We start from the raw sequence: 25,835 nt of genomic DNA on the forward strand, positions 1-25,835 counted from the left end.
AGCACTGGCACAGGCTGCCCAGGGAGGTTGTGGAGTGCCCTTCTCTGGAGATTTTCAAGACCCGCCTGGATGCAGTCCTGAGTAATGTGCTCTGGGCAATCCTGCTTTGGCAGGGGAGTTGGACTAGATGATCTCTAGAGGTCCCTTCCAACTCTGAAAACTCCGTGATTCCGTAATTAGTGTTACTATTCTTATATGCATATTATTTCTGATTTATGTCAGGTTTCTAATAATAAAATCATTGTTTTGTTTTTCCATAAACTGCAGAAACTATGCCTGTTCCAGACCAGCCCTCGTCTTCTGACAAGACAAGTTCCCTTAGTCCTGTTCTGAACACATCCAACGGCGATGGCTCTGAAACTGAGACAACCTCTGCCATTCTAGCTTCAGTTAAAGAACAGGTATGCAAGTGCTGCATCTGCAGGCTAGAAAACAATAATATGATTTAGTTGTTCTCCAATTAGAAAGTAGTGATCTTTCCCCTGCCTATGTTGTTCACTGCTTCTTTAGTAAAATTAATGCATGAATTCAGTTTACGGTATCTAACACCATTGGACTAATAGCTGTTGAGTCATTGGGCTTTTACAAAAATTGTGACCTTGCTGTTTTCTTTTTGGTATGTACTAGGCTCTCTCTTTTGGGTGTTAAAGGTTAGTCATATTTTCTGGTTCTGAAAAGAGGAGTGCAAAAAGGGAAGGTTGTAACATGGAGTTTTGTCTTAAGATCTATGGCATGTTATTGTACCAGAATTACCTATGGTTTAGATGTTTGTATGCATATTTTCTTCTAGGACAATAGCATTACTTGGGCATGTACCAGTGTTTCAGCCCGTGTTACTGTATTATTTTGAAGAAAAATACCTGCCTTAGCTTTTGACTCTCTGTTGAAAATATGTACAGGGAAGTTACATAGGAAGAAGATATAATGCATCTGCCTGTTAGAATGCGAAACACAGTATTGACTAGTGAGAAGTTCCTCTCTGTTGTTGTGTTTTGTGATGATATTGCTAGTTTATACCTGGTCATGTATTTTGCAACTGAACCTCCCACCCCCATAAATCAGTGAATTGAGTGCTAGAGGGAATCGGTGCTGAATCCACAAGATGAAAAGGATTTTAAGTGGTAAAATATTAGCAAAGTTATTTCTGATTCCTGTGAACCACAGCAAAAAGGAGCCTGTAATAAAGGAGTTCTGCATTCCTTTATCACCAAGAACAGCCTAGCCAGCTAACCTAAGGTACTGCTGACTAACAACATAATCTCTTGAATTATTGTAGTACGGGGTACCAAAATTTCACAGGTGTTCTGTTAAGTAAACTTCTTTCTTGACAGACCTCCAGTCAGACCTGTCTTGAAGCTGGAAGGCTATACTAAGCTCAAAAATGAGACTTTTTTTTTTTTTTTTATCTGAATTTGTTTTAGAGTGTATGGTGACTTCAGTAAATTCGGCTTAATGACACACATTTGTGTTCAGCCACACTACTGGGAAAACCATGTAACTCCAATATTCTTTTTTTTTTTTTTTTGGTAGTAAAGATTTGAAAGAAAAAACCTGCTAAATACTCAAACCCAAGCACGCTTTTGGGTTTTTTCTGTGTTTTGACAGACTTCCATTATTTAATGTTCTGTTGGAAGAATTCTAGGTAGGGCCACCATCCCGTGCTTGAGGCAGGTGAAATGTGTTATACTGATTCTGCATTAGGGGAGTAAATGAAGTAAGTTTCTAACTGTCTGTTTAGATGGGTACCCTTCTGCTTTTTAGAAGAAGGAATTAATTACTTCACTGTCTGGTATGTGATTTTGATTTATGTGCCCTTTGACTGTGGCCAGAAATATACCTAGAGTTTTAGAAATGCAAACACAGACAATTATTCAAAAGTACTGCTGATAAAGAAAAAGATGATTGAGTTCATAATTAAGGTATGTTTCGATGAATCAGATATGTTATGTTTTCTTCATCTGTGCTGGTGCTTAACTTTAAAAAAGTTTCCTTGCTTCTTTTTTTAATTCTTGTGGAACACCTGTAGCAACTTCAGGTGTTACTTCTCATGAAATAACTAGAACAGTGTCTTTGAGTGACTGCAACAGAGTAAACTGTGGGATTTATGGTATTGATGACTGCAATAGGTGTTAGCAGTCTTTGAAGAGGGCAGGATACGAGAAAGAAGGCACACAGTCATAGATGTTATATTTATTTGCTCTACTTAAATTTCCTATGTGAAACATAAATGAGTTACTCAAAATCTGAAGCTTTGCTGTGCTTAGCTTGAAGAACACATTGCTGTGCTGCCCTATTTTGAGGAACAGATTCATTAGGTTTGAAAAATTTATTGGGTGTGAAAAATTGTGCTTGGTATGTCAAATGTAAAGTGACATTCATGCTGGTCATGACTGGATCCGAAGATTTAGCTCCGTGCTTTTCAAGGTGAGGATTTCTGTCAAAATAGAAATTGATGCTTGCATTTTGTTGTTGAGGAGTGAGGTTGATTTTTAGGAAATTCAAATCCTGAACTCCTTGCTTTAACGTATAAACCATTTCATTTGTGTTTTACCTCTGGACAAGCATGCTGAATCACTTTCGGGTTTCAGACTTCTGAGATGCAATTTAGAAGAAGTGATGGGCAAAGAATCAGAATCCATTTTTTCTTAACTTTCTTAAGATCAGCCAGGCACTGCTGGAGGGGAGGTCAGAATGATACACCATATGTCTAAGAAATCGAGAGATGCCAGTCAGTGAACTTTGGCTTAGGTGTTTTCAAGCTGTCCTTATGAAGAAGAAGGGTTAATGACTTCTGTGAAAGTGAAAGCTGTTGTTTATTCGTTTTCTGTTTGTTTGTTTTTAGACAGTCAGAATCAAGTTCTTTAAAGAGAAATGAAGCAGTGTCAAACCACTAGAAAAATAGTTTCAGTTTTCCGTGCTGTATAAAATGTGGTTAAATATCTGTTCGTGAAGGATTTTTTCTTTCTTATGATATACTGGCAAACACGTTTTTGGCCCAATGCTGTGTAGGTTTTAGAAAACATAAGGCTATTTCTTTTTCTGCTTTGTCACCTGCTTTTGTATCTGTAAATATGGGAAAAATTCTTCAACAAATGAAGTGAGATATCAGGACTATGATTTGTGAAAACACATGTTATAGATACAACTATTTCTTCTGCAAAAAGCATGATAAGTTTCTGATTGGGAATTTCTGCCTGTGCAAGAGACTTCTGATCCCACTCGGTGTTCAAAAAATTCCTGGGAAGAGAGCTATTGCTAATGCTGTTTTGAAGGTAGAAATACCTTTTGAGTAAATATGTAGTAAAGCTGATGCTTTTCCTGTAAGTCTCCAGATCTGTGTATGTCGTTCACAGTACTTTGGTTCTTGGCATACAGAAACGGCTCCTTTGGAAGCTGAGGAGGAATGTAGTGACACTGACCTAGCAGAGGCTTGTTTTGGCAGATTTTTTTAATAAAAACACTTGGAGAACATGAGATAAAATAATTTCATAAGAATTAGATTCATCTTGAAACACTGACAACTATATTCAACTCAGAAATAGTATCATACATTTGTTTTAGTTTCCTTGTGACTCTAGTTTCCTTTACCATCTTAGTAGTAGCCTGTTTTAGAGAACAGCTCTTTCCCTTTCAGAAAACTGATGCAGAGAACAAGTTTTATGATGTTTAATATTTCTTTTGAATTCTTTTAAAATCTACCTATTTAAAATAAAGATATTTGTTTCCAGATGCCTGTCTTCATTTACCTCTCTCTCAAGAGAAAGCTTAGGCTCTAAGACTTTTTGAATATTTCTCACACTGTTTAAATAAATTATTGATTAATATGGTCTTTAAATTATAGTGCTCATTCCAGAGAAAACAGAAGTCTTTGGCTTTGAGGTGGTTGCTGATAGGTTTTTTTGTTTGGGTTGGGTTGGGTTGGGTTTTTTTTGGGGGGGTGGTGATGGTGGTTGGTTTTTTTGTTAAAACAAGAATGAGAGTGTAATCTTTAGGATCAAAACCGTCCTGTCTTTATAAGACCTTTTTTTTTCCTAAAGTAGCTTCTGTTACTTTAAAATATTTGCCAATTTTCCCATTAGAAAGCTACTTCTTTGTCAAGAAATTGTGGTTAAAACTAAACTAAAAAACACATACAGGATAATAATGAATACGCATTGTAATGCTTGTCAGTATTAAATAAGGATAATATACATGACTTAAGTGAACTTGTATGTTGGGTGTTAGTGCTCTTTGGAAACAGGGTTATGTATGTCATGCACTTTTTATATATGTATATGTAAGTAAAACTGCAGATAGAAATGGCTGTAGAAGTTGAAAGATTTAATTTTTTTTCTTGGCTCTGACAGATTGTTTTTCCCATGTCTGTATATCATGACTGAGGTTTTAGAACAAAATCAGATATCTAGATGGATATTTCAATTCAGATTATTTTTTAAGGTTTTAAGGCCAGAAGAGACTTGTGAAATCATCTAGTCTGACCAGCAGGTCATGGCACTTCATAGAGTCATCCCAGTATTGGGCCCCAAGTCTGATCACAGAATGACTTGTGCAGCTGTTTTCCCTAACATAATGCATGCCATATTGTAATTTATGATATTCACCAAAATAAACTCTTAGGAACCAATAATTACTCTGGTAGCCTTAAGTATTCCGAAGCTTTTCTAAATAGGTTCAATTGTGATATATTAATGTCTTGCTTCCCCTCAAACATCAGGCTCTATCTCTGCCTTTAAAAGTTTTACCAGCTCCATTTCAGACCCATGCTAATTATATTCAGTCAATATATATTTCTTTCATCATCTCTCTAAGTAGCGTAAAGAACTCCCTTGTTTCCAATAAGGTTTTAAAATATTCTAGAGAGATATTCCTCTTCTTTTTTGCCATCTTTTATTTTCATTAATATATTGATTTTAGATAAGAACTAGACTTGGCTGCATGGTATTTTTTTGAATAGCACAAGTCTATATATATACTGGATACTATACTTCTAAGTTGCTGGATGGACCAACATATTATTGAAATATGAAGCTTTGTGAGTACAGCTAGTGCTTCCCAGGTATATCCTCAAGTTGATGGGGATTGCTTTTGAGACATACAATTTCACTACTGGAAATGGAGACTTGAGTGGAGAAGTTTTGAAGAGCATCATCACAGTGGCTGGTGAAGAAGGAAATCATCTAATATACTTACTGTACGTCCTGCTGCATAGGATTCTCCAGTTCTTGATTTAGTCTGGGACTGGTTTCACCTAGCTCTTCGGAGCAGCTGTGAGTGTATTCATGTTGTGCTTCTCGGGAAATGGCAGTTTAGAAGAACGGAGACCTAGACAAGTAATTCCTATTCAGAACCCTGTATCCTGCAAGTCATGCCAAAGGCACAATAGCCACAGTAGATGCAGTTTGAAGAAACTAAAAATTACTTCGCTGATAAAAGGATGTGGTGATAATCCAAAGTACATATTTTGGGGATTGTTTGAAATGAGCTGGAAGCAGAAAGACTTCTGTGAAGATTTAGTCTGATAGAAGAGGATTGAGAGAATATATCCGCCCAGTAAAGCCATCTTTGAAGAGAGGGAAGAAAATGCCAATTATCAGAATAAAATTAGAGCTAAATATGATGCTATTTTGACTTAAAGTAATGTTGAAAAATTAGTAGTTCAAAGCCAAGAATTTCAGAGAAGCTGGGTAGAATGCCACTTAGTGACAGCTCAGTCTAATGCTAATTTAAAGCACTATGAAAGGCCATCATAAAGAAAGGCGAAATATCCTTTCTTATCAGGCAGCCAGTATATGATCACATTTCTGCTGATCCACAAGCACTTCTGCCTTAACTTATTTTTTTGCCATTAGTGGATGAATTTAAAACTTGGAATAAAGATACCTTAAGAAAGTAGTAATATTGATATCAATTTCCATAGAATTTAAATTTTAGTATATTAAATTTCTAAAATTTTAACATATTACAGTTGTAATGTTTTAACATTGTTGATTTCTTTTTCTCTGGTATCATTCATTGGGGCTTTTTTAAATGTAAAGTATTTTCATACCTAAACCCAAGTCTTTTAACCAGCATAGTGAAATAGATTCTCAATCTCACTCTAAAGTCACATGAGAGGGAGATCTAAATGAACTAAAAATAGTTAGAAGTGGCTAGTCAGTTTGTGGGTTTTCCTGTACTGATGCAGTTCCCTCTGACAAACGTGGATTTACACAGCCACGTGAGGAATGCTGCTGGGGAGCTGCGTGAGTTGGAAATAGCCATCCGAAAAGATAATGCGGCAGCTCTGTGGTATGGACGGTTGAGTGTGGTGTTTTCTTTTTTTTTGGTGAAGGCCGGATCAATTTGCCAGCTTGTTTTCAAGGATTGGGCTTTTTAGCACAGCTGGTGTAAAAGTATCCTTCAAACCATGGGTTTAGTCACTTTTTTTGTAGTATTTAGAATTGATACAGAAAGTCCAACATAGCATCCCTATTTAAATGTACAGGCGAGAGGAGGTTTTGTGTGAGTCTCCCCAACTCGGCCTCACTTCCTTGTCTAAAAGGAAATCACAGTCGTGTTTCTGTATACTTTATGTTCCTGAGCCTTAGCTGTCTTACCTGTTTCCAGTATTTTTCTCTTTCTATGCTTGAATTAAGCAATATCCATCAATTTTCATTTGCATAGAAAATACATGAAGCTGTGAGACACGTGGCTTTCAAAACCAGCATACCGCTTCTACAGAGAAAACAAAGTTTGGCTGTTAAAAGACCAAACTGTGAACACTTCAGTTAGTGATTGTTTTTAGTTCTTCTGTCTTCTCTTCTCTGGAAATGAAAGAAAATCACTAAAAGCATTCTCCAGACTCTACAGTGACCCTTCTCTATTAACTCGTCTTGCCAGTATGTTTTATGCAGATTGCTCTTACAACTTCAGTTTTGAAAGGGATTTTTGAAGGATGCTTAATTTTTGTCATTGTTTTAGCAATTTTTGTTCCTTTTATGGCATTTTGAAAACTTGAATACTCCTATTGTGTTTTCCCATCTGTGTGTTTTCTCACATGATGTCATTTTCTACTCCTGATGCATTTACTGCTAAATGGAACTGTATCTTTCTGTGGGTAGTTTAAATCTTTTGTATTCCTAGAAAAAACTACTTAATGGGTAGTTGAATGCTATGCGTGTTACACTTTGATAAAATATGTTACAATTCTGTTTATCCTCAAACAAGAAAACTAGAACAGAAAATGCTAAGCTAAGTTTAAACTTAAATCTACACCTGAGAGTTAAGATACATTACTACCCAAATAAGCTTCACTTTGGCTGTGAGTTATGTAGTCATAATAACACAAACCCAGTCTAGAATCAGACAATAAATTTATTTTACCAATGTGTAGCATGTAGTTGTTTTTTTTTTCCTCCTCTGTGATTAAAATGAAGCATTTACCTCTGAAAATTCTGATGACAGAAACTTATTCTGTAGTTGCCTCTGATGAGAACCTTTCCAGTGTGAAGGGCTAAAAGCAAAATACATTAACCTTTTAAAAAAATGAAGTTTCATAGTATATTTATACACAAATTAATTGCTAATTCATAATTCTTTCCATCAAGTTTAACATTGCATTTTTGGTAGAAGATTACTCAATTTGTTTCGGAGGGAGGCTTTACACATATAACCTGTAACATGTATAACAGTGGAGCCAGACTTTTTGCCTGGGTTCCCTGCTACTCTTTATGCATACATTTTGCTGTTCTGTGCAACAGCAAATCAAAGTCCTGAGGCCCAAAGAGTTTTTTTGTCCTTTTTATTTTTTAAAAGACTTTATTGCAAGGTTTTTTTGGTGCTTTTTGGTTGGTTGGTTTGTTGGTTTTTTTTGTTTGTTTGTTTTGGGGGTTTTTTGTGTTTTTTTTTTTTTTTTTAATTTAAGGGGTAGATACAAGGAGATGATAGCAGCTTAATTTTTGAAATCTCTTTCTAGGATGTTACCTTTGTTTTGTTGTTGAGACCTTATCATAGTACAATACTCTTTGACCATGTTCTTTTAGATATTTCACATGTGGAGGTCTTAATATATAGTACAAAGTTTAATTAATTTGAAGTTACTTGCAGTTAACAGGGGATTTTGATTTAGTACAGTGACACAACAATGCACTCAAATCACAATTTAATTAGAAATTGCACATAGTGAAGTATAGCAATAGCAATATACAATTGACACAATATAACAGTGAATCTCATTATCTAGAATATGCTCAGCATCCCCGGTCGCCAGAGAGCAATGTGTGTGTCGAAGTCAGCTGAAGCCCGCAGCTCTCTTCAGAGCTTTTCTGTTTACTGTTTGGCTTTTATATTGGGCTTAACCACATATACGCTCCCCATGCTGGTCTGGCCGAGTTGTTTATAGCTGTGGGGTCTTCTGTGCCAAGTTGGTGGCCCATCTCTTTTCCCTTCATGTCTGTGCTATGCTACTCTGCCTTCACTTCTGAAGGCCACCGCTGTCGTGCCAGGCCTGGTTCTCATCGTCTTGGTGGCATTAAATACCTCACTCTACACAGAATGGCTGCTTGGTACTTCTATTTGTATAAACTTCTATCTGTATCTTCAACAAAAGCAAGTGCAAGGTCCTGCACCTGGGGAGGAAGAATGCTAGGCACCAGTATAGGTTAGGGGCGGACCTGCTGGGAAGTAGCTCTGAGGAGAAGGATCTGGGGGTCGTGGTAGACAGTGAATTATCCATGGCCCAGCAATGTGCCCTTGTCACCAGGAAGGCCAATGGAATCCTGGGCTGCATAGGGAAGAGTGTGGCCAGTAGGTCGAGGGAGGTCATTCTCCCCCTCTACTCTGCACTGGTGAGGCCACAGCTGGAATACTGTGTCCAGTTCTGGGCTCCCCAGTTCAAGAGGGACAGGGAACTGCTGGAGTGAGTCCAGCGAAGGGCAACTAAGATGATTGAGGGATTGGAGCATCTGCCTTATGAGGAAAGGCTGAGAGAGCTGGGACTCTTTAGCCTGGAGAAGAGAAGGCTGAGGGGAGACCTTATTATGGCGTACAAGTATCTAAAGGGTGGGTTGAAGGAGGATGGAGCCAGGCTCTTTTCAGTGGTTCCAAGTGACAGGACAAGGGGTAATGGGCACAAGTTAGAACACAGGAAGTTCCGTTCAAATACACGGAAAAACATCTTTACGGTTCAGGTGACAGAGCACTGGCACAGGCTGCCCAGGGAGGTTGTGGAGTCCCCTTCTCTGGAGATTTTCAAGACCCGCCTGGATGCAGTCCTGAGTAATGTGCTCTGGGCAATCCTGCTTTAGCAGGGGAGTTGGACTAGATGATCTCTAGAGGTCCCTTCCAACTCTGAAACTCCGTGATTCCATGAAACTACGGTCGTAACAAATCAGCCATAGGCACCTTCTCGATTACAAAAATTGCTGTTACAGCTAAACCAGGTAAAACAAAGCTGCAGGCAGACCGAGAAAAATGCAGGCAGAGGAAGCCTGGCAAGCCTCAGTCCCGAGGTCTTGCGAACTTGGTACAAAGCTGAGCCATTACGTGGTTCGTTAAGTGCTCCATCCGATTCATATCAAGCTATCCAGCAAGCTCCACAATGGGGAACACGTTCCTTCCTCCCCCAGCCTCTGGAGCCCAACGGCGTGAGGGGTCTGGCCCGCCTGGAGCTCAGGGCTCCCGGGGCGGGGCAGGGCGGGAGGCGCACCCCAGCTCAGCCCCAGACGTGCCTCCAGCCTGCGCTGAGGGAACGACTGGGCTCTACAGAAAAGCATAAAACAATAAGCTAAATACCTCTTACAGTTATATGAGTAAAATAGACTCTTGAGTAGTTGTAGGGTCGTAATTTCTAAGCAGCTCCAACGCTTTAGAAGTTACGTTATTTTAACCAGAAGCACCTGAAACCTGGTTTTGTTTTGCTCTGGGTCTGCGTTCCTTTCGTTCAGGGACAGGCAGTTATGCAAACGGTTGAAATACTTTGCTTATATAGTCATTTTGTCTAAAACAAAGGCACCCTTGGGTTTCCTTTGGCATTGAGATGAGTTTGGCTTCCTTTTCAACAGTTGAGATCAATCATGTCATTATCCTCCCCTGAGCCTTCAGGTCATGTAGTTTCTATTTATCTCTTCCGAGCATTCCTTCCTTGTAGGTGTGTAAGTGGGTGCGGGGGCGAGTGGGGGGTGTGTCTTTCATCAGTCACAGCCCTTTGTCCCTTCTATTACATGCTGTAGTATTGTCGTGTTTTCTCATGTGCAGAAATTTACCTTTTGGGGTAAATTTGACTTGTGACATCAGCTTTTGTAAGTAAAAAAACACCCCTGGTTATCTACTTGTCAGCATACCAAGTAATATTTCTATTTCTATTAGTATTTCCTCAATTTCTTCGGTCTAGATCATCATATAGCAAATAGCTGCTTGTAGTCTGTTTCCTTAGTTGTTTCAAAATGTGAGCCGTACTTCTCAAGTTTCATCTCTTCCTTCAGTTGTCACATTTGGTTTTCCTTGAGTCCTCAAACAGTATTATTCTTTACTTTTTCTCAGACAGTCTCATCTCTCAGGCATAACTAGTATCTGTCTGTATTGCGCTTGTCTTCCTTGGGTATCTAGCGTCCTCCAATATAATGATCAGATTAATCTGGAATAACATTTTGCTGATTAGTGTGGTATTCTATCACTCTAACCTGCAGTTCATGGTGCAGTGTTATCCCATGGTCACGATTATCCATCTACCCCAACAGTAACACAGTGCAATAATGTGCCTGGCTATGCAATTAAGATTTAAATCAAGCCTTTTGTATACTATTAACAACCTCTTCATCTAGGAAGTCTTTTAGTTTATGTTCACATTGCTAAGCATTTTTCAACAAAATTTTTCAGTGAAAAAATAAAGAAAAAACAAACAGCAGAATGGAAAAATGTTCTGACTTTATCTCATCACTTCTATGTATTTTATAGTCGTCAGAGTCTTGATGTAAATAAGTATATTTAAGAATTGTACTGTATGCTGCCTTGAAACTGATAAATGTTTTTTTCACCCCCTATTTGATTCCAGCAGAGCAACACATCTTGGTAAAATCCTGTTTATATTTTTAGCATATAGGTGTTTACTGAAGTACATCTGTGCTTCAGGTGTTACAACTGGTACCCCTAGAAAATTCTGTTTTCCTGTTTCAAAGTAGTTGAGTATCCCCCCCCCCCCCCCTTACTGTCTTTCCTGTAGGTGGTTACACCCATCTTTGTTCGCTTCATTGTTAATCTAGGTCATTATTTGAAGCTTTTGTTGATGGAGCACTTGAGGGTAAGTGCATCTGATACTATAAATAGACTTGATTCTTCATAGAAAGTCAGCAGGTTCACTTGAAAATTCTCAGTTTTGTACTAGGTTTGATGAAATGGAAGGTTTATTGCATTCTTTTATCAATCAGTAGCATAATAAATTTTAGTGAATTGATATCTTCAAAACTTTACATGCCAGAATTGAATAATTTTGAATTAACACAGGATTACTAATTTTGTTTGGAGTGGAAAAATGGACCCTTTAAACTATCATGCCTTTTCTAATTATTATTTTTTAAAACTTCTATTTTTATTTCACAAAGCAGTGTTTGCACGTGAAAACCTGTTCCAACATGGTTTATGCTGTTCTGTTTGTTCCAGGTCACAGAACATTGAGGATACTGTTCCTCTTACTGTATGTTTTCACTAACCTTTGCTGTGAAAATAGATGATTCTTTGCATGAGGTTTTTGTTTGTTAGTTTACCACAAATTGTGGCAGGGACCAACCAAACAGTATGAGTTCCTGCCACAGTGAAGTGAAGCTTTCTGGTAGAGCTCCAAGATGCTGTTCTACTGGCTAAAGATTTTCAGGCATGGAAAAACCTGTGATAGGTTGTATTTTCTTTATGGCTACAACTGCTGGAAGGGAGTTAGGTGCAGCTCTGGCTGCAGCACGTTCATGGGCACCTTTCTGAAACCTTTGACCACCACATATGCTGCTGCACTTGTATGATAACCAACATTTTATTCCTGCTTTCACATTCTCTAGTAGGCTTTATTTTAATAGTGAATAAATTTGTGAGATTAAGTGAACAATGTAGTTTCATCCTATGCCCTTTCCATGTGCGCAACAAATGTATTACAAAACCAGGTATAACACTAGGTAAGTGCCTCTGTCTCTGAAAGTAGGACTGGGTGTACCACTGTGATGTGTACTGGGATTGCAAAGTACTGTAAAAAGTGTGCATAACAGTGACTTTTCTCCACTGCAGTCCATAAAGATTTGTAAGCACCCCACAGCTTATGCAGCACGAGCATCCCCTTTAGAGGTTTTTCATGCTGAGGCTGGATGATGGACTGTAGAAAATGGACAGTTGTCCATAATAAATTTGATAGCCACTCAAACTGAGGTTTCACGCAGTGCCTGTTTGCTGATACTGAATCAGCATTGCTACTGGTGCAGTACTTTTATGTGCCAGATTCACTGTCAGGCAGAAGTATAGATTCATTGATAGCATATGCCACAGTGATGCCTACCTAAATGCAGAAGACCGAAGCTAAGTGAATGGCTCAGACAAATATAGATATTTGTTTAGTAACAGGTGAATATTTAAAGGCTAGTGATAAATCCACTAAGCACTTTTCATTTAATTTTAGAAAGTGAACTAAAGTTTATTGCATGAATGTGTAAAGAAAAAAAAAAAATAAACCAACCAAAACACACCACCACAAATGAAAAAGTACTTACTGCGTGAGTGGTGTCTGGGTGATACGCAGCTGTATTTCCTTATTTGGCATGAGAAATTGTCCAATACCAAAAACCTTGTTAGAGAGTTTCTGCGTGAGAGGGAGAGAGAGAATTGTCACTGTCAAGTAGTTTTTGTGCACTTTGGCTTGTGAAGACTATACCTAGTTGTGTTTCCGTTATGCATTGGGAATAAAAGGATTGAAAGAAATCTGCCTGGTTGGTTTCTGTTCAGACTAAACTGATGACAATGTGTTCCTTCCCTTTTCATCTATGATGAGATTCATGTGATGCTTACTCTTCTTAGTTTTCCCCACCACGTACAGTACAGCTTCTTATTTTCATGGGTTGACAACTGTATCTGCTCCCCCTCAGTTTATCTGTGGTCATGCAAAGAGCTACTTTATGGTTTCTTACTGTAAGTCTGAATGGTATACAGTGTACCCTGATGTTAGTTTTGTTGTTTTGTTTTGTTTTCTTCCTTTTATTTAACAACTTAGGCTGTTAGTCTGTAGTTATAACGCATGATTTATAGGCACAGGTAATATCTTTTATGAGGCCAGCTGTTAAGGGAAAAAACATCCAAGCTTTTCTGTGGGTTTAACTTATGCACCTGAACGTTTGCCCTTTTAATTTTTTTTTCACCATTAGTGAACTAGCATGGAGTCTGTCTCATTACAGGCCTTTCCTGATGTGAAGATGTCATATGATAATAGGTGTTAATGTTTTTGGGGTTTATTTGGTAGAATATTAAAAAAAAAAATGTTGTTTCGTTAATCTTGTGTTGTTAATATACATGGGCATTATTGCTACACCTCCATTGTTTGCATAGTTCATGCATGTATGAATACAGTCATTGTCTCCTTTTAGTATAGCAGTGCACATGTATACATGCAGAGAAGTAAAGTCTTTTATTAAAAGTGTATTAATTTGTGTCTCCTGTTCAATATTTTAGATATTTGTGAAGATTTCTATTTTGTCAAACTTCGGATGAATATTTTTTTCCAATCGTTTTTTTCATACCTAATCTGCATTAATAATCGGCATTACTTGAAAGGGGAGAAATAGGCATAGAGATTCTTCCTCTCATCAGTGATTGTGGTAAGTGAGGGTTGAATGGACTGACTTAAGAACAGCGAGAGTCTTCAGGTTAACATTGAAAAGGATTGTGTTAACATTGATGAAGATACAGGTTACTTAAAATAATTCTGATTCTAATTGGAATGTTCTTGACGTATTCCTTCTTAGTTGAGTATGTTTATTCTTAGCATTTGTTTTCTCAGTATGTGCTTGACAGAATCATCCAATTATGGAGTCAATGTGTCCTTGCAGTTGTGGTCTAATACTGCCTTTTTTCCCTGGAGTTCAAGATTAATTGGTTTAAATAATACAATACTGCAAATCTCAAAATGTTTCTATTCATTACTGAAAAGCATAGTATGCAAAAGCTTGCTTCCATTCACTTTAATAAGTGAATTAAAAAAGATCATCAGAGCCGTATTCTTTTTTCTATGGCATATTAGTTATTTTACAGTGGGGAAAAACTTATCTGTTTTCATTTCATTTTCACTTCCTGAGACTTTTCAGAAATTTGTCATCTACATTCCCTGCTGGATGAAAGTTTCAACATGCAATTCCTTATGAGAGTGAAGAAAAAGCCTACATCGTTCCTTCAAAGAATATAGAATTTGATTTCTAACCTTATGCATATTCTGATTTAGAAGCTGACTGTAATTCTGCTGTAAAGTGGTTCATAATGATAAATTTCTCCTTCATTATTTCTGGAGAAGGCACATTGAAATCAGGAAGACCAAAGCCTATTTGCAGCTGAACTTGGGGGCATAAAGCAACAGGCAAGTATTTCCCTGAGGGAACTCAGGGAAATGTGGGTCCCATGGGTGAATGCTGAAGGCAATCTCGTGGTGGATGACACAGAAAAGGCAGAAATTTCCCTTTTTTTTTAAACTGTTCCCAGACAAGGAGCAGTAACATGGAGGAGGCACAGGTTAGGGACTGTTTAGAGAAAGTAGACGTATTCAGCTTCTTGGGGCTCTATGCCAAGATTGACAAGAGCTCCTTCAGGTAACAGGATTGCAAGGCAGCTAAGAAAGAACATGGTAATTGAGGAAAGTCCTGAGAACTAGAAGGAGGTTAACATTATACCAGTCTTTATGAAAGATAAGGAGAATGGTCCAGGGGTCTACTGACTGTCCAAGGTCAGTGTCAATCCCCAGAGATATCATGGAACACGTCGTCTTTGCGCCTGCTTCTAGACATGTGAAGGGCAAGAGGGTAAACAGGAAGCATCAACACATTTCTGAAATGCAGTTAGTGTTTTGCTAATCTGATTGCCTTCTTGGATGAACTGTCTGACAATGAGGGCGTGACAATGAGGGGAGCACATGTGATATGGTATAACTGTAACGTTATTCTGATACTTTCTCCCATACTGTTGTCTACAGTAAGCTGAGGAGGCGTGGGCTGGGTATTGAGTAGGCTGAAAATTGGCTGGACTGTTGTACTGAAAGGGTAGTAATCAATAGCTTGACCAGTTAGCAGTCAGTAAGAAGTAGAATACCTCAAGGGTTGATCCTGGTACTTATGCTATTCAATTCTTCAGTGACTTGGATGACAGAATTGAACAGAATGCACCCTCAGCAAATTTGTGAATGATACTATGTTAGGGTGAGGCTTGGAAGGTTCAAGTAGAGCTTCAGTGGTAAAGCATATTGAGACCTTAAACAAACTGAGGACTGAGCCAACAGGGAACTTATTAAGAACGAGCAGACTGAAATCCTGCATCTGAGGTGGAATGACTCCGCACATCAGTCCAGGCCAGGAAGCACCTGGCTGAATCACAGCCCTCCTAAGAAGGACCTACGACCATTAAGAATGTCAACTTGAATATGAGCCAGTGACGTGCTTTCACTGCAGACAAGACTAGCTGTGTGCTGGGCTATGTTAGAAGGAAGGCGGAACATGACTAGCAGACTGAAGGAAGCTGTTACCACCCTTAGAACCCCTACTTGGAGCTGGGAAAGCTGCTCCTTGGACAACTGTGTGTCATTTGAGTAACCCCAATACAGACGGGATGTTGAAAAACTGGAAATGGTCCAGTGAGCGGATACTAAACTGGTCAGAGGCCTAGACCGTATAACGTGATGGGAGAGGTCAGGGAGCTGGGATTTTTAGGAAGCTTGGTCTGGTGAAGAGGAGGCTGAGGGAATGATCTCAGGTTAGCCCACAATAACTTCAAAGGGAGTGACAAATGTGGTGGCACCAAACTTTTCTTGGTAGTGGCATACAGTTTAGCAAGGGGCAATAGCCATAAATCACAGCTTGTGGACTTCAGACTGGACACAGGAAAACTTTTTCATGAACAGGATACCGTAGTAGTGGAAGAGGTGACCAGAAAGGCTGCAAGTTTGATCTTTTCCAGTCAACTACACAAATCTTAATCTGGTGTTGGAAATTATCATATTTTTAGTGGGAGGTGAGACTGGGTGAATTCCAGCCAAAATTTCTGTGGTTCTATAATGATTCTACAGTAATTCAATGATAATGCACAATTTTGCTCAAATTATAATTTACACCCTTATATGTAGACCATGGAATATATATTTTGAGGGAGGATAGTGTGGCTTAAAAATTCCCCCAATTTGATTACTGAGCTTTTAATGCTTTAAAAAATAAGATTAGAAACTGAGGATAGCTGATTATTGAGGAATAATCTCATTACTTTTCAGTGTTTGTATTAAGTGGTAAGGACCGAAATAATAGATCAGCCAACAGGATTGGTGGATGAAGGGGAAAACTAGCTAATGCAGAATGGGATATTGGAAGATTTTGTGAAGATTTACTTTTTTTTTTTTTTTTTTTTCCCCTGGAGATATCCTCTACCTTTGTTTTTACATAAAGATTTCACTTTCTAAGGAGGATTTAGACCAAGCTATTACTTCTCAGACTCTACCAGACCTTAATATTTACAGAAGAGCAACAAGTGGTAATAAATAAATAAGTAATGTTTTCATTATGTTAATAAAACAAAAGTGTAAAGGAACCCTCACATTTAGATTTGATATCCCTTTTTGTCAAACTTTATCTGCCTGACCCATTCTCTTCACAATCCCTTAGCTCCCTGTTTTTTTGAATTGGGAATAGCAACATTTACCCAAATTTCAGAGAGATTGCATATATACATACATGAAGATCGCCAATGTAGATCCCTTAAAGGAGGTGGGATGCTCTTGTTTCTGTCAATTGCTTGTACCGGATTGAATAACTGGAGAAGAGTAAAATAGGTACAAAATCTATGTTACGCACTTTAAAGTGGCAAAGATTCCTATCTTGTGAGGGCTGAACCTTTCCTTCAGAGGATTCAGAACTAATTCATAGACACTTTGCATCTCCTCATGTGACTTGGACCTTGGGTCACATAAAATAAGGCCAGGCAAGTCAATTATGCCTTCAGCAGGAAAATTAATCACCTCATAGTCTGTGTATAGCTTGTAAATAAGTAGACTGGAAATTAGGGCAAGATATTCCCAATAAAGGAAACTGGTGACTCCTCACGCTGTTGCAATAAGCTGTCTGTCTTTGCTTGGTTTCAGTGGCGCAGAGAACAGTCAACGCTTCTTAAATGCGTGATCAGGTCTGCAAAAGACTATTCTTTGGGTTAATCCTCAGATTCAGCAAGGTATTTCCTGGTGTTTGTTCAGCTCTCTGTAGAGCTGAGGGAGAAATACAATGTAATTGTTGCAGTAATGGATTTTAGGATATAGCACGTTGATTGTTATCTCTACAATACTGAAGTGGTTTCCATGAAAATAAATTATTGTTCAAGTCAGAGACAGTTCTTGTTCTTTTAGGGGTTATTTAGAGGAAATTCCAGTGTCAAAATGCCAGATGAGGTTTTCATGCAACACAAGTGGGATTGTGGCCTGTTTCTGTCGAAGTTCTCTGACTATGTAATAGCCACGTACCAATACCTGTTCCCTCCTTCCTTCCTTCCAGGTTAAATCCTAAGAAATGCTCGGTGCTTGAAAGAAAATCCATACTTTAACAGCTTTTGGTGGGCATCTCGTAGTTTACGGAGATGTTATTCAACAGTACTGTTTTAGCTTTTGTGCTGCTTTTAATGGATATTTTCTTTCAATCCTGTGCTATAGCCTATTGACTCCAATGTATTTAAGCAGTGCCCAGAAGCGGGTTGTAATAATAATGAAGTTTTCTGCAAAATCTGCTGCAGCTTGCGTTGTCTAATGTTCTATGTACCAGTGTTTTCTACAGCAGTCTGTTTACAGTTAGTTTACTTTCTCCAGTTCCTTTTGTTGTATCACTGTCAGTAAAACTGTAGTACTTTCTGCATTTTCGTATGCTTGTAAAGGCGTATTGTCTTCAGTGTGTTTATGTAGTTTTTACTCTTACGTAGTTTTTACTTTTTTTGTAGTAGTTTTGCAATGGTTTTCTTGATTACCACATGAATGACTATGCTTTCTGTCTTAGATACTGCCTAGATTTTTATTACCGATGTCATCACGTGTTGTGTTATTTTTTCAGTAACTTGTGCTATTCTGAATGTATTTTAAAATAGCTGAATAAAGACTTGGAGCTTGTTAAAGGAAGGATTTTGTATCAGGTTTAGGTTTTTAGAGCTTGCTAGTTATGATGTATTGGTTATTTCTGCACTTTTTAATTTTAGCCGTAATGAAGCCTTAGTTCTGCAGGCCAACCCAGTTACCATGTCTGTGTCTTAATTTTGTTTCTTAAGTGAGATTTAATTTATTGTAGAAGGACCATGTGTATTGTATAAAAAGCTTGCTTTTCTCCATTAGCATTTTTTTGCCTAGCATGATACAATCCTTTCCTATTGCTGGGACCTCTGGAGGCTGTCATGCAATTTTTCAATTATAGTAATTTTCAGTGTCTTTGACAGTTCCATAATAAGCTAACACAATCTCTAGAAGTAAGTTGTAAGCAAGACTTCTTTATCTGCGTATCCTGTGTAATGGAACAACATAGGTGATACAGGAGTAGTTCTCTCTCAGTGGCTCGGCAGCCAGTCAGCGTCTGGGAAGGGTAATACTGAGCTTGTGTTAATATGCCGAGTAAGACCTGAGCTGGCTTCATGTCATCAGGTGACATCACCACCTTTTTGAGCACTTTCAGTTACAAAAGTAAGGAGATGAAAGAAAAGAAATTAATTGCTTCTAGATCCCAGCAGGTGTTGAATGGCTTACAGAAGCTTGGTGCTGTATTTGAATGAGTAAAATCCAGTTGGTCTGAACTGTTGCTTCTTGACTTCTCATCTTGCCCCAGTTCCTTAGGTGCGAGACTTTGCCTTGTTATATTTCTGTCTCCTGGGATTCAATTCCCTAAAACCTACCTTTTCTCCATGCTCCAAAGTTGCTGTGGTGCCTTTGTCGGACCAAGCTGTATTCAGCCTTCTGAGCTGGTACTAAAGGTTTCCGGCTACAAGATGTTAGAAAATGAAATGGGACATAAAGAAGTGATATGCAAGGAGGTCTTAAAGCGTGTCTAGTTGTCTGGTTATGGCAAATACGAAATGATCGTACCTCCTGGGCAAGAAGAAGTTATTTGGTTCTTTGTCTGAGCTCCCTGTCATACCCTTGCTATACTTGCATATCTGGGAAGTCCTTTCTCATATACTTCCTTATCACAGAGGATATGGAGAACAAACAGACTAATGTAGCTGTTGAGTAAGCAGCTGTATTCATTCGAGTAGCTAGAAGTTAAATTTTCAACCTGTTTCTGTGTAAATACAATTGGGAAGGGGATCTAATCCTGCAGATCCTTGAGCATGACTAACTATACTCACCTGAGTATCCTAATGCAACTAATAAAGTTATTCATACGAGTTATTTGCACGTCAGACGGCTTAGAGATTTGAGTTCAATCCTGATTTTAATTCTGAAGAGTCGGCTTTGAAGACTGGGATTCAAATGATGTTAATTATAAAAAATGAATCCTTATATGAAAGTATAAAGGCAATTTTAACATAGAAATTTCCAAACATAAATGGTGTAATATCTAAATCCTGTGACTTTTTACATCATCTTTCTTTTTTTTCTACTGCTGGAACTAATTTTCTGTATGAAAAGGAAGTAAGCCATTATATTTACATAATTTTAAATACAGCAAATAACCTCTTTGTAAATCTTTTGTACTGATAACTCATGTTATATAACTTTAAGTATGTAGTATATTGTTTGGCTGTCAGAGGGGTTTTGTCTCATTTTTCACTTATTTCATACTTAAGATGGGTTTCAAGGTTAAGACTGTTAGGCTTATCTCTTAGGCTTGCAGAGAATTTGGAGCTATTTTTTATATATTTTAAAAAATTGTAAAATGCCAGTAGAATGTGAAAAGGCTGGTCTACTGCTGAAAAAAAACTAAAATGAGAAATTAAATCAATGCTTCTACAGACTTTTGAGAATGAGCACTTGTTATTTCTCTCTTGGGAAAAAGGTACTTTTGTTTTTGTGTCTTTCAAGAGTTTTGGCAGTTTTTTCCCCCAAAAGCTAGAGAGAAATATCTGAAAACAAATGATTAGTTAAACACCCAGATTAATAATTTTAAAATGGAAATATATTATAAGTTCATTCTACTTCAGGAGGTTATTATTAAAATATCTGTATATCAATAGAAAGTTAGGTAGTGGACAGTTGATAACTTAGAGAGTGGTGTGATGTGTAGGCTCAGCTAATGTTTTGAGGATTACCCGTCACTGAGTAGCAAGGTTAGTTTTGTTGTCTTATGATATAGTAAAATAGAATTAAACTCTGCACAATCATGTGCTCTATACTGTGAGGTTCCAAATAAAATTGTGCAAAAACCTGGTTTTTTTTTGTTGTTTGTTTTGTTTTGGTTTGTTCTTTAAACAAAGTAGTACTTCTATTTTCTAAAAATGCTCAAGATGAAATGTTTTGGTCTTTTTGAAATACTCCTCCCTTCTTCCCACCCAGCCCCACTCCTTGTCTTTCAAGGTAACATCTTGCTACTGACTCATCAGCATTTCCCAACAAGAAAATATTTCAGTGGAATATTTTAAAGTTAGCCTAATGATGAGTACAGCTAAGATATTAATGTTATCTAATCACTTTGCAAAAGCAATTCTAGACCACTCGCATAACCCAATTCTGATATGATAAGCAAGGGTAATACATACACAGTGAAGACTATATATATATTACCAACCTCCTGATATAAAAGAAGTCATGCTTGTTTATTTTACTTGAAGATGAAATTGTTTTCAAGGATCTTACTCATTAAATGCATTTCAAAATTTGATACATTTAGTGAAAACTGAAAGGTTATTTTATCCTTGGTAGCATAGTAGTGTTGAGGAAGAGTGAGCAAAATCCCTTTTGTTCTCGTGCATCTGCTGTCTGTTTTTTCTCTGAGTTCTGAATGTTTGTATTCTGTCTTCACTTTCTCCTTTACAAGCTCATTGAATTTTATTAGTTATCACTGCGAGCCAAACAAAACAAAAGGGGTTGCACAGCTGCAGTGATATGAGTCTGAACTGCATCATCATCCTTACTTGCAGTAATACGCAAACAGGAAAAAAATGCGCTTGATTATAGATCTCAGGAACTTTTCCAGAACCAGTATGCAAGTGATGTCCTCAAAACGGAACCATTTTGCACTAGGAACTTTAAAAAGAAAACCTGAGAAGGTAGTCTCTTTTTTCACAGATGCTGAGCATTTCTTGTCCTCTGAAGTCCGTGGGATGTGTAGGCTCCCACTGTCCTTTAAAAATTGGAACACTATGCAGAAAGTTTCACTGGTATTTAAGTTATCTTACTCTAACAGAAGTGTATCTTAATGTACTTAGTTGAGCTTGTCTATTTGTGGCAGAAAAAGCTGCGGCTGAAAATTGATATTGGATATCATAATAAAACCATTTATTTTTGTGAAGGTAGAAGTACATAATTTAAGCTTCTAGAGTGAACCCTTTTGTACTCTGCAGTTAAGTAATTCTGCAGTATTACAGCAGGCACAAAGACTGGAGTGAAGGGACATCTGTCCAGTGAAGTTGTACCTGTTTAACTGCTGCTTTTAATTCATATTTAGTGCAGGCAACTACTAACATTTTCTTTTAGAAATCTTCATCAATGACATAGACAGTGTGATCGAGTGCACACTTAGCGAGTTTGCAGATGACACCAAGCTGAGTGGTGCAGTTAACGTGCCTGAGGGGTGTGATGCCATCCAGAGGGACCTGGACAAGACTTGAAAAGTGGGCCCGTGTGAGCCTCATGAGGTTGAACGAGACCAAGTGCAAGGTCCTGCACCTGGGTCAGGGCAACCCCTGGTATCAATGCAGTCTGGGGGATGAAGGGATTGAGAGCAGTACTGCTGAAGGAAGGACTTGGGGGTGTTGGTGGATAAAAAGCTGGACATGAGCTGACAATGTTGCTTGCAGCCCAGAAAGCCAACCGCATCCTGGGCTGCATCAAAAGCAGCGTGGCCAGCAGGTTGAGGGAGGTGATTCTGCCCCTCTACTCCCCTCTGGTGAGACCCCACCTGGAGTACTGCATCCGGCTCTGGGGCCCCCAACATAAGAAGAACATGGACCTGTTGGAGCAAGTCCAGAGGAGAGCCACAATAATGATCAGAGGGATGTAACACCTCTCCTATGAGGAAAAGCTGAATGTTGGGGTTGTTCAGCCTGGAGAAGAGAAGGCTCCAGGGAGACTTTATAGCAGCCTCTCAGTACTTAACTGTAAGAAAGATGTGGACAAACTTTTTAGCAGGGCCTGGTGCAATAGGACAAGGGGTAATGACTTTAAACTAAAAGAGTGGAGATTTAGACTAGACATTAGGAGGAAATTTTTACACTGAGGGTGTTGAAACACTGGAACAGGTTGCCCAAAGAGGCGGTAGATACTCCATCCGTGGAAACATTCAGGGCCAGGTTGAATGGGGCTCTGAGCAACCTGATCTGGTTGAAGATGTCCCTGCTCATTGCAGGGGGGTTGGACTAGATGACCTTTAAAGATCCCTTCCAACCCAAATTATTCCGAGGGGTTGATGAAGGGATAAATAGGAGGAGTCAGGAAATTAACTCCTGGCTCCGAGACTGGTGTATCTGGCAGAACTTTGGCTTTTTTGATCATGGGCTGATCTACAGGAAACCGGGCATGCTGGCAACAGGTGGGGGAAGCCTAACCCGAAGGGGAAGAAAGATCCTGGGACAAGAATTAGCAGGGCTCATCTATAGGGCTTTAAACTAGGTTTGAAGGGGGATGGGGATGAAACCAGGATTACAAAAGTGGTGCCTGGGAGAAGCGTACCAGTGCTTCTGGGTAAAAGTGTTAGCAAGGTCTTGCAGCCTGTCCCAGTGATGGTGGGGGATGGTGAATTGTGTGACAGCAAAGACATGAGGCGTAGTGATAATTTGGTAGCTACAGTAGTGTCTGAGTATGATCAGGTGCAAATTAGGGCTTGTCCCGCCGAGAAAGTGGCAGGACAATTAGCCCGGCTGAAGTGCATCTATACTAATGCACGCAGCATGGGGAATAAACAGGAGGAGCTGGAGGCCATTGTACAGCAAGGAAACTATGATATAGTTGCCATCACAGAAACGTGGTGGGAGGACATACACAAGCGGAGTGCTGTAATTGATGGTTACCAACTTTTCATAAGGGTTAGGCAAGGAAGGAGAGGTGGTGGGGTGGCCCTCTATGTTAGGGGCAGTTTTGAATGTCTGGAACTTAACAGTGTGGATGACAGTGTTGAGTGTGTATGGATAAGAATTAAGGGGAAGGCCAATAAGGCAGACATCGTGATGGGAGTTTGTTATAGACCTCCCAATCAGGATGTAGAAACCGATGAAGTATTTTATAAGCAGCTGGCAGAGGTCTCACAATCATCTGCCCTTATTCTTGTGGGGGACTTCAACTTCCCAGACGTCTGCTGGAAATACTATGCAGCAGAGAGGGAACAGTCATGGAGGTTCCTGAAGTGTGTGGAAGACAACTTCCTAACACAGCTGGTGAAGGAACCAACTAGGGGAAGTGCCCTACTGGACCTACTGTTTGTTAACAGAGAAGGTCTTGTGGGGGATGTAAAGGTTGGAGGTCGCCTTGGGCAGAGTGATCATGAAATGATAGAATTTTCAATTCTTGATGAAGCAAGGCGGGGAGCCAGCAGAACTGCCACCTTGGATTTCCGAAGGGCAGACTTTGGCCTGTTTAGGAGCATGGTTGAGAGTGTCCCTTGGGAGGCAGTTTTGAAGAGTAAAGGTGCCCAGGAAGGCTGGGCATACTTCAAGCAGGTGCTCTTAAAAGCGCAGGAGAAGGCCATCCCCATGTCTTGAAAAACGAGCAGACGGGGAAGACCAGCCTGGCTAAATAGAGAACTTTGGCTAGACCTCAGGAACAAAAGGAAAGTTTACATTCTTTGGAAAAGGGGGTTGGCAACTTGTGAGGACTATCAAGATATAACAAAGCTATGTAGGGGGAAAATGAGAAGGGCCAAAGCTCAATCAGAACTCGGCTTGGCCACTGCAGTTAAAGACAATAAGAAGAGATTCTTTGAGTATATCAATAGAAAAAGGAAGACTAGGGAAAATGTAGGCCCACTGATGAATGAGACGGGTGCCCTAGTGGTGGAAGAAACAGAGAAGGCAGAGTTACTGAATGCCTTCTTTTCTTCGGTCTTCACTGCTAAAGCTGTCCCTCACGAATCCCATACTCTGAAGGCAAAGGGGAAGGTCTGGAGAGAGGAAGATTGAGGAGGACCGTGTCAGAGACCACTTGGCCGAGCTGGACATTCACAAGTCCATGGGCCCTGATGGCATACATCCGCGAGTGCTGAGAGAGCTGGCGGATGTTATTGCTAGACCACTCTCCATCATCTTTGAACGGTCATGGAGAACAGGAGAGGTGCCTGAGGACTTGAGGAAGGCTGACATCACTCCAATCTTCAAAAAAGGCAAGAAGGAGGACCCAGGGAACTACAGACCAGTTAGTCTCACCTCTGTCCCTGGGAAGGTAATGGAGCGACTCATTCTGGATGTCATCTCCAAACACGTTGAGGAACAGGCAGTTATTGGAAGTGGTCAACATGGATTTACCAAGGGTAGATCGTGCTTGACCAATCTGATAGCTTTCTATGATGTTATAACTGGTAGGCTGGATGAGGGGAGAGTCGTGGATGTCATCTACCTTGACTTTAGCAAGGCTTTTGACACTGTCTCCCATGACATCCTCATTAGGAAGCTGAGGAAGTATGGGCTAGATGAGGTGACAGCGAGGTGGATTGAGAGTTGGCTGCGGGACAGAACTCAGAGGGTTGTGATCAGCAGCACAGAGTCTAGTTGGAGGCCTGTAACCAGTGGTGTCCCCCAGGGGTCAATACTCGGTCCAATTTTGTTTAATATATTCATTAATGACCTGGATGAGGGGACAGAGTGTATCCTCGGCAAGTTTGCTGATGATACCAAACTGGGTGGGGTGGCTGACACCCCAGAGGGCCGTGCTGCCATCCAGCGTAACCTGGACAGACTGGAGAGCTGGGCAGAGAAGAACCTAATGAGATTCAATAAAAGCAAGTGCAAGGTCCTGCACCTGGGGAGGAAGAATGCTAGGCACCAGTATAGGTTAGGGGCGGAACTGCTGGGAAGTAGCTCGGAGGAGAAGTATCTGGGGGTTGTGGTAGACAGTAAATTATCCATGGCCCAGCAATGTGCCCTTGTCGCCAAAAAGGCCAATGGAATCCTGGGCTGCATAGGGAAGAGTGTGGCCAGTAGGTCGAGGGAGGTCATTCTCCCCCTCTACTCTGCACTGGTGAGGCCACAACTGGAATACTGTGTCCAGTTCTGGGCTCCCCAGTTCAAGAGGGACAGGGAACTGCTGGAGTGAGTCCAGCATAGCGCAACTAAGGTGATTAAGGGCTTGGAGCATCTCCCTTATGAGGAAAGGTTGAAAGAGCTGGGACTCTTTAGCCTGGAGAAGAGAAGGCTGAGTGGAGACCTTATTATGGCGTACAAGTATCTAAAGGGTGGGTTGAAGGAGGATGGAGCCAGGCTCTTTTCAGTGGTTCCAAGTGACAGGATGGGGGGTAATGGGCATAAGTTAGAACACAGGA

At 39.7% G+C, this 25,835-nt stretch overlaps 1 protein-coding gene across 1 annotated transcript in view; it reads left to right on the forward strand.

The window, feature by feature from the left end:
* Nucleotides 1-272: 272 nt before the first annotated feature.
* Nucleotides 273-25,835, forward strand: part of CTNND2 (catenin delta 2) — a gene marked incomplete at both ends in the record, with an annotated part of 573,915 nt that continues 548,352 nt past the window's right edge. Inside the window, one exon of the mRNA XM_082479407.1 lies at nucleotides 273-401. Within this exon, the coding sequence (XP_082335533.1) occupies nucleotides 273-401 (129 nt within the window). The remainder of the gene's footprint in view (nucleotides 402-25,835) is intronic.

Source organism: Vanellus vanellus (genome assembly GCF_965231255.1).
Source record: "Vanellus vanellus genome assembly, chromosome: 2".
Lineage (NCBI taxonomy): Eukaryota > Metazoa > Chordata > Aves > Charadriiformes > Charadriidae > Vanellus > Vanellus vanellus.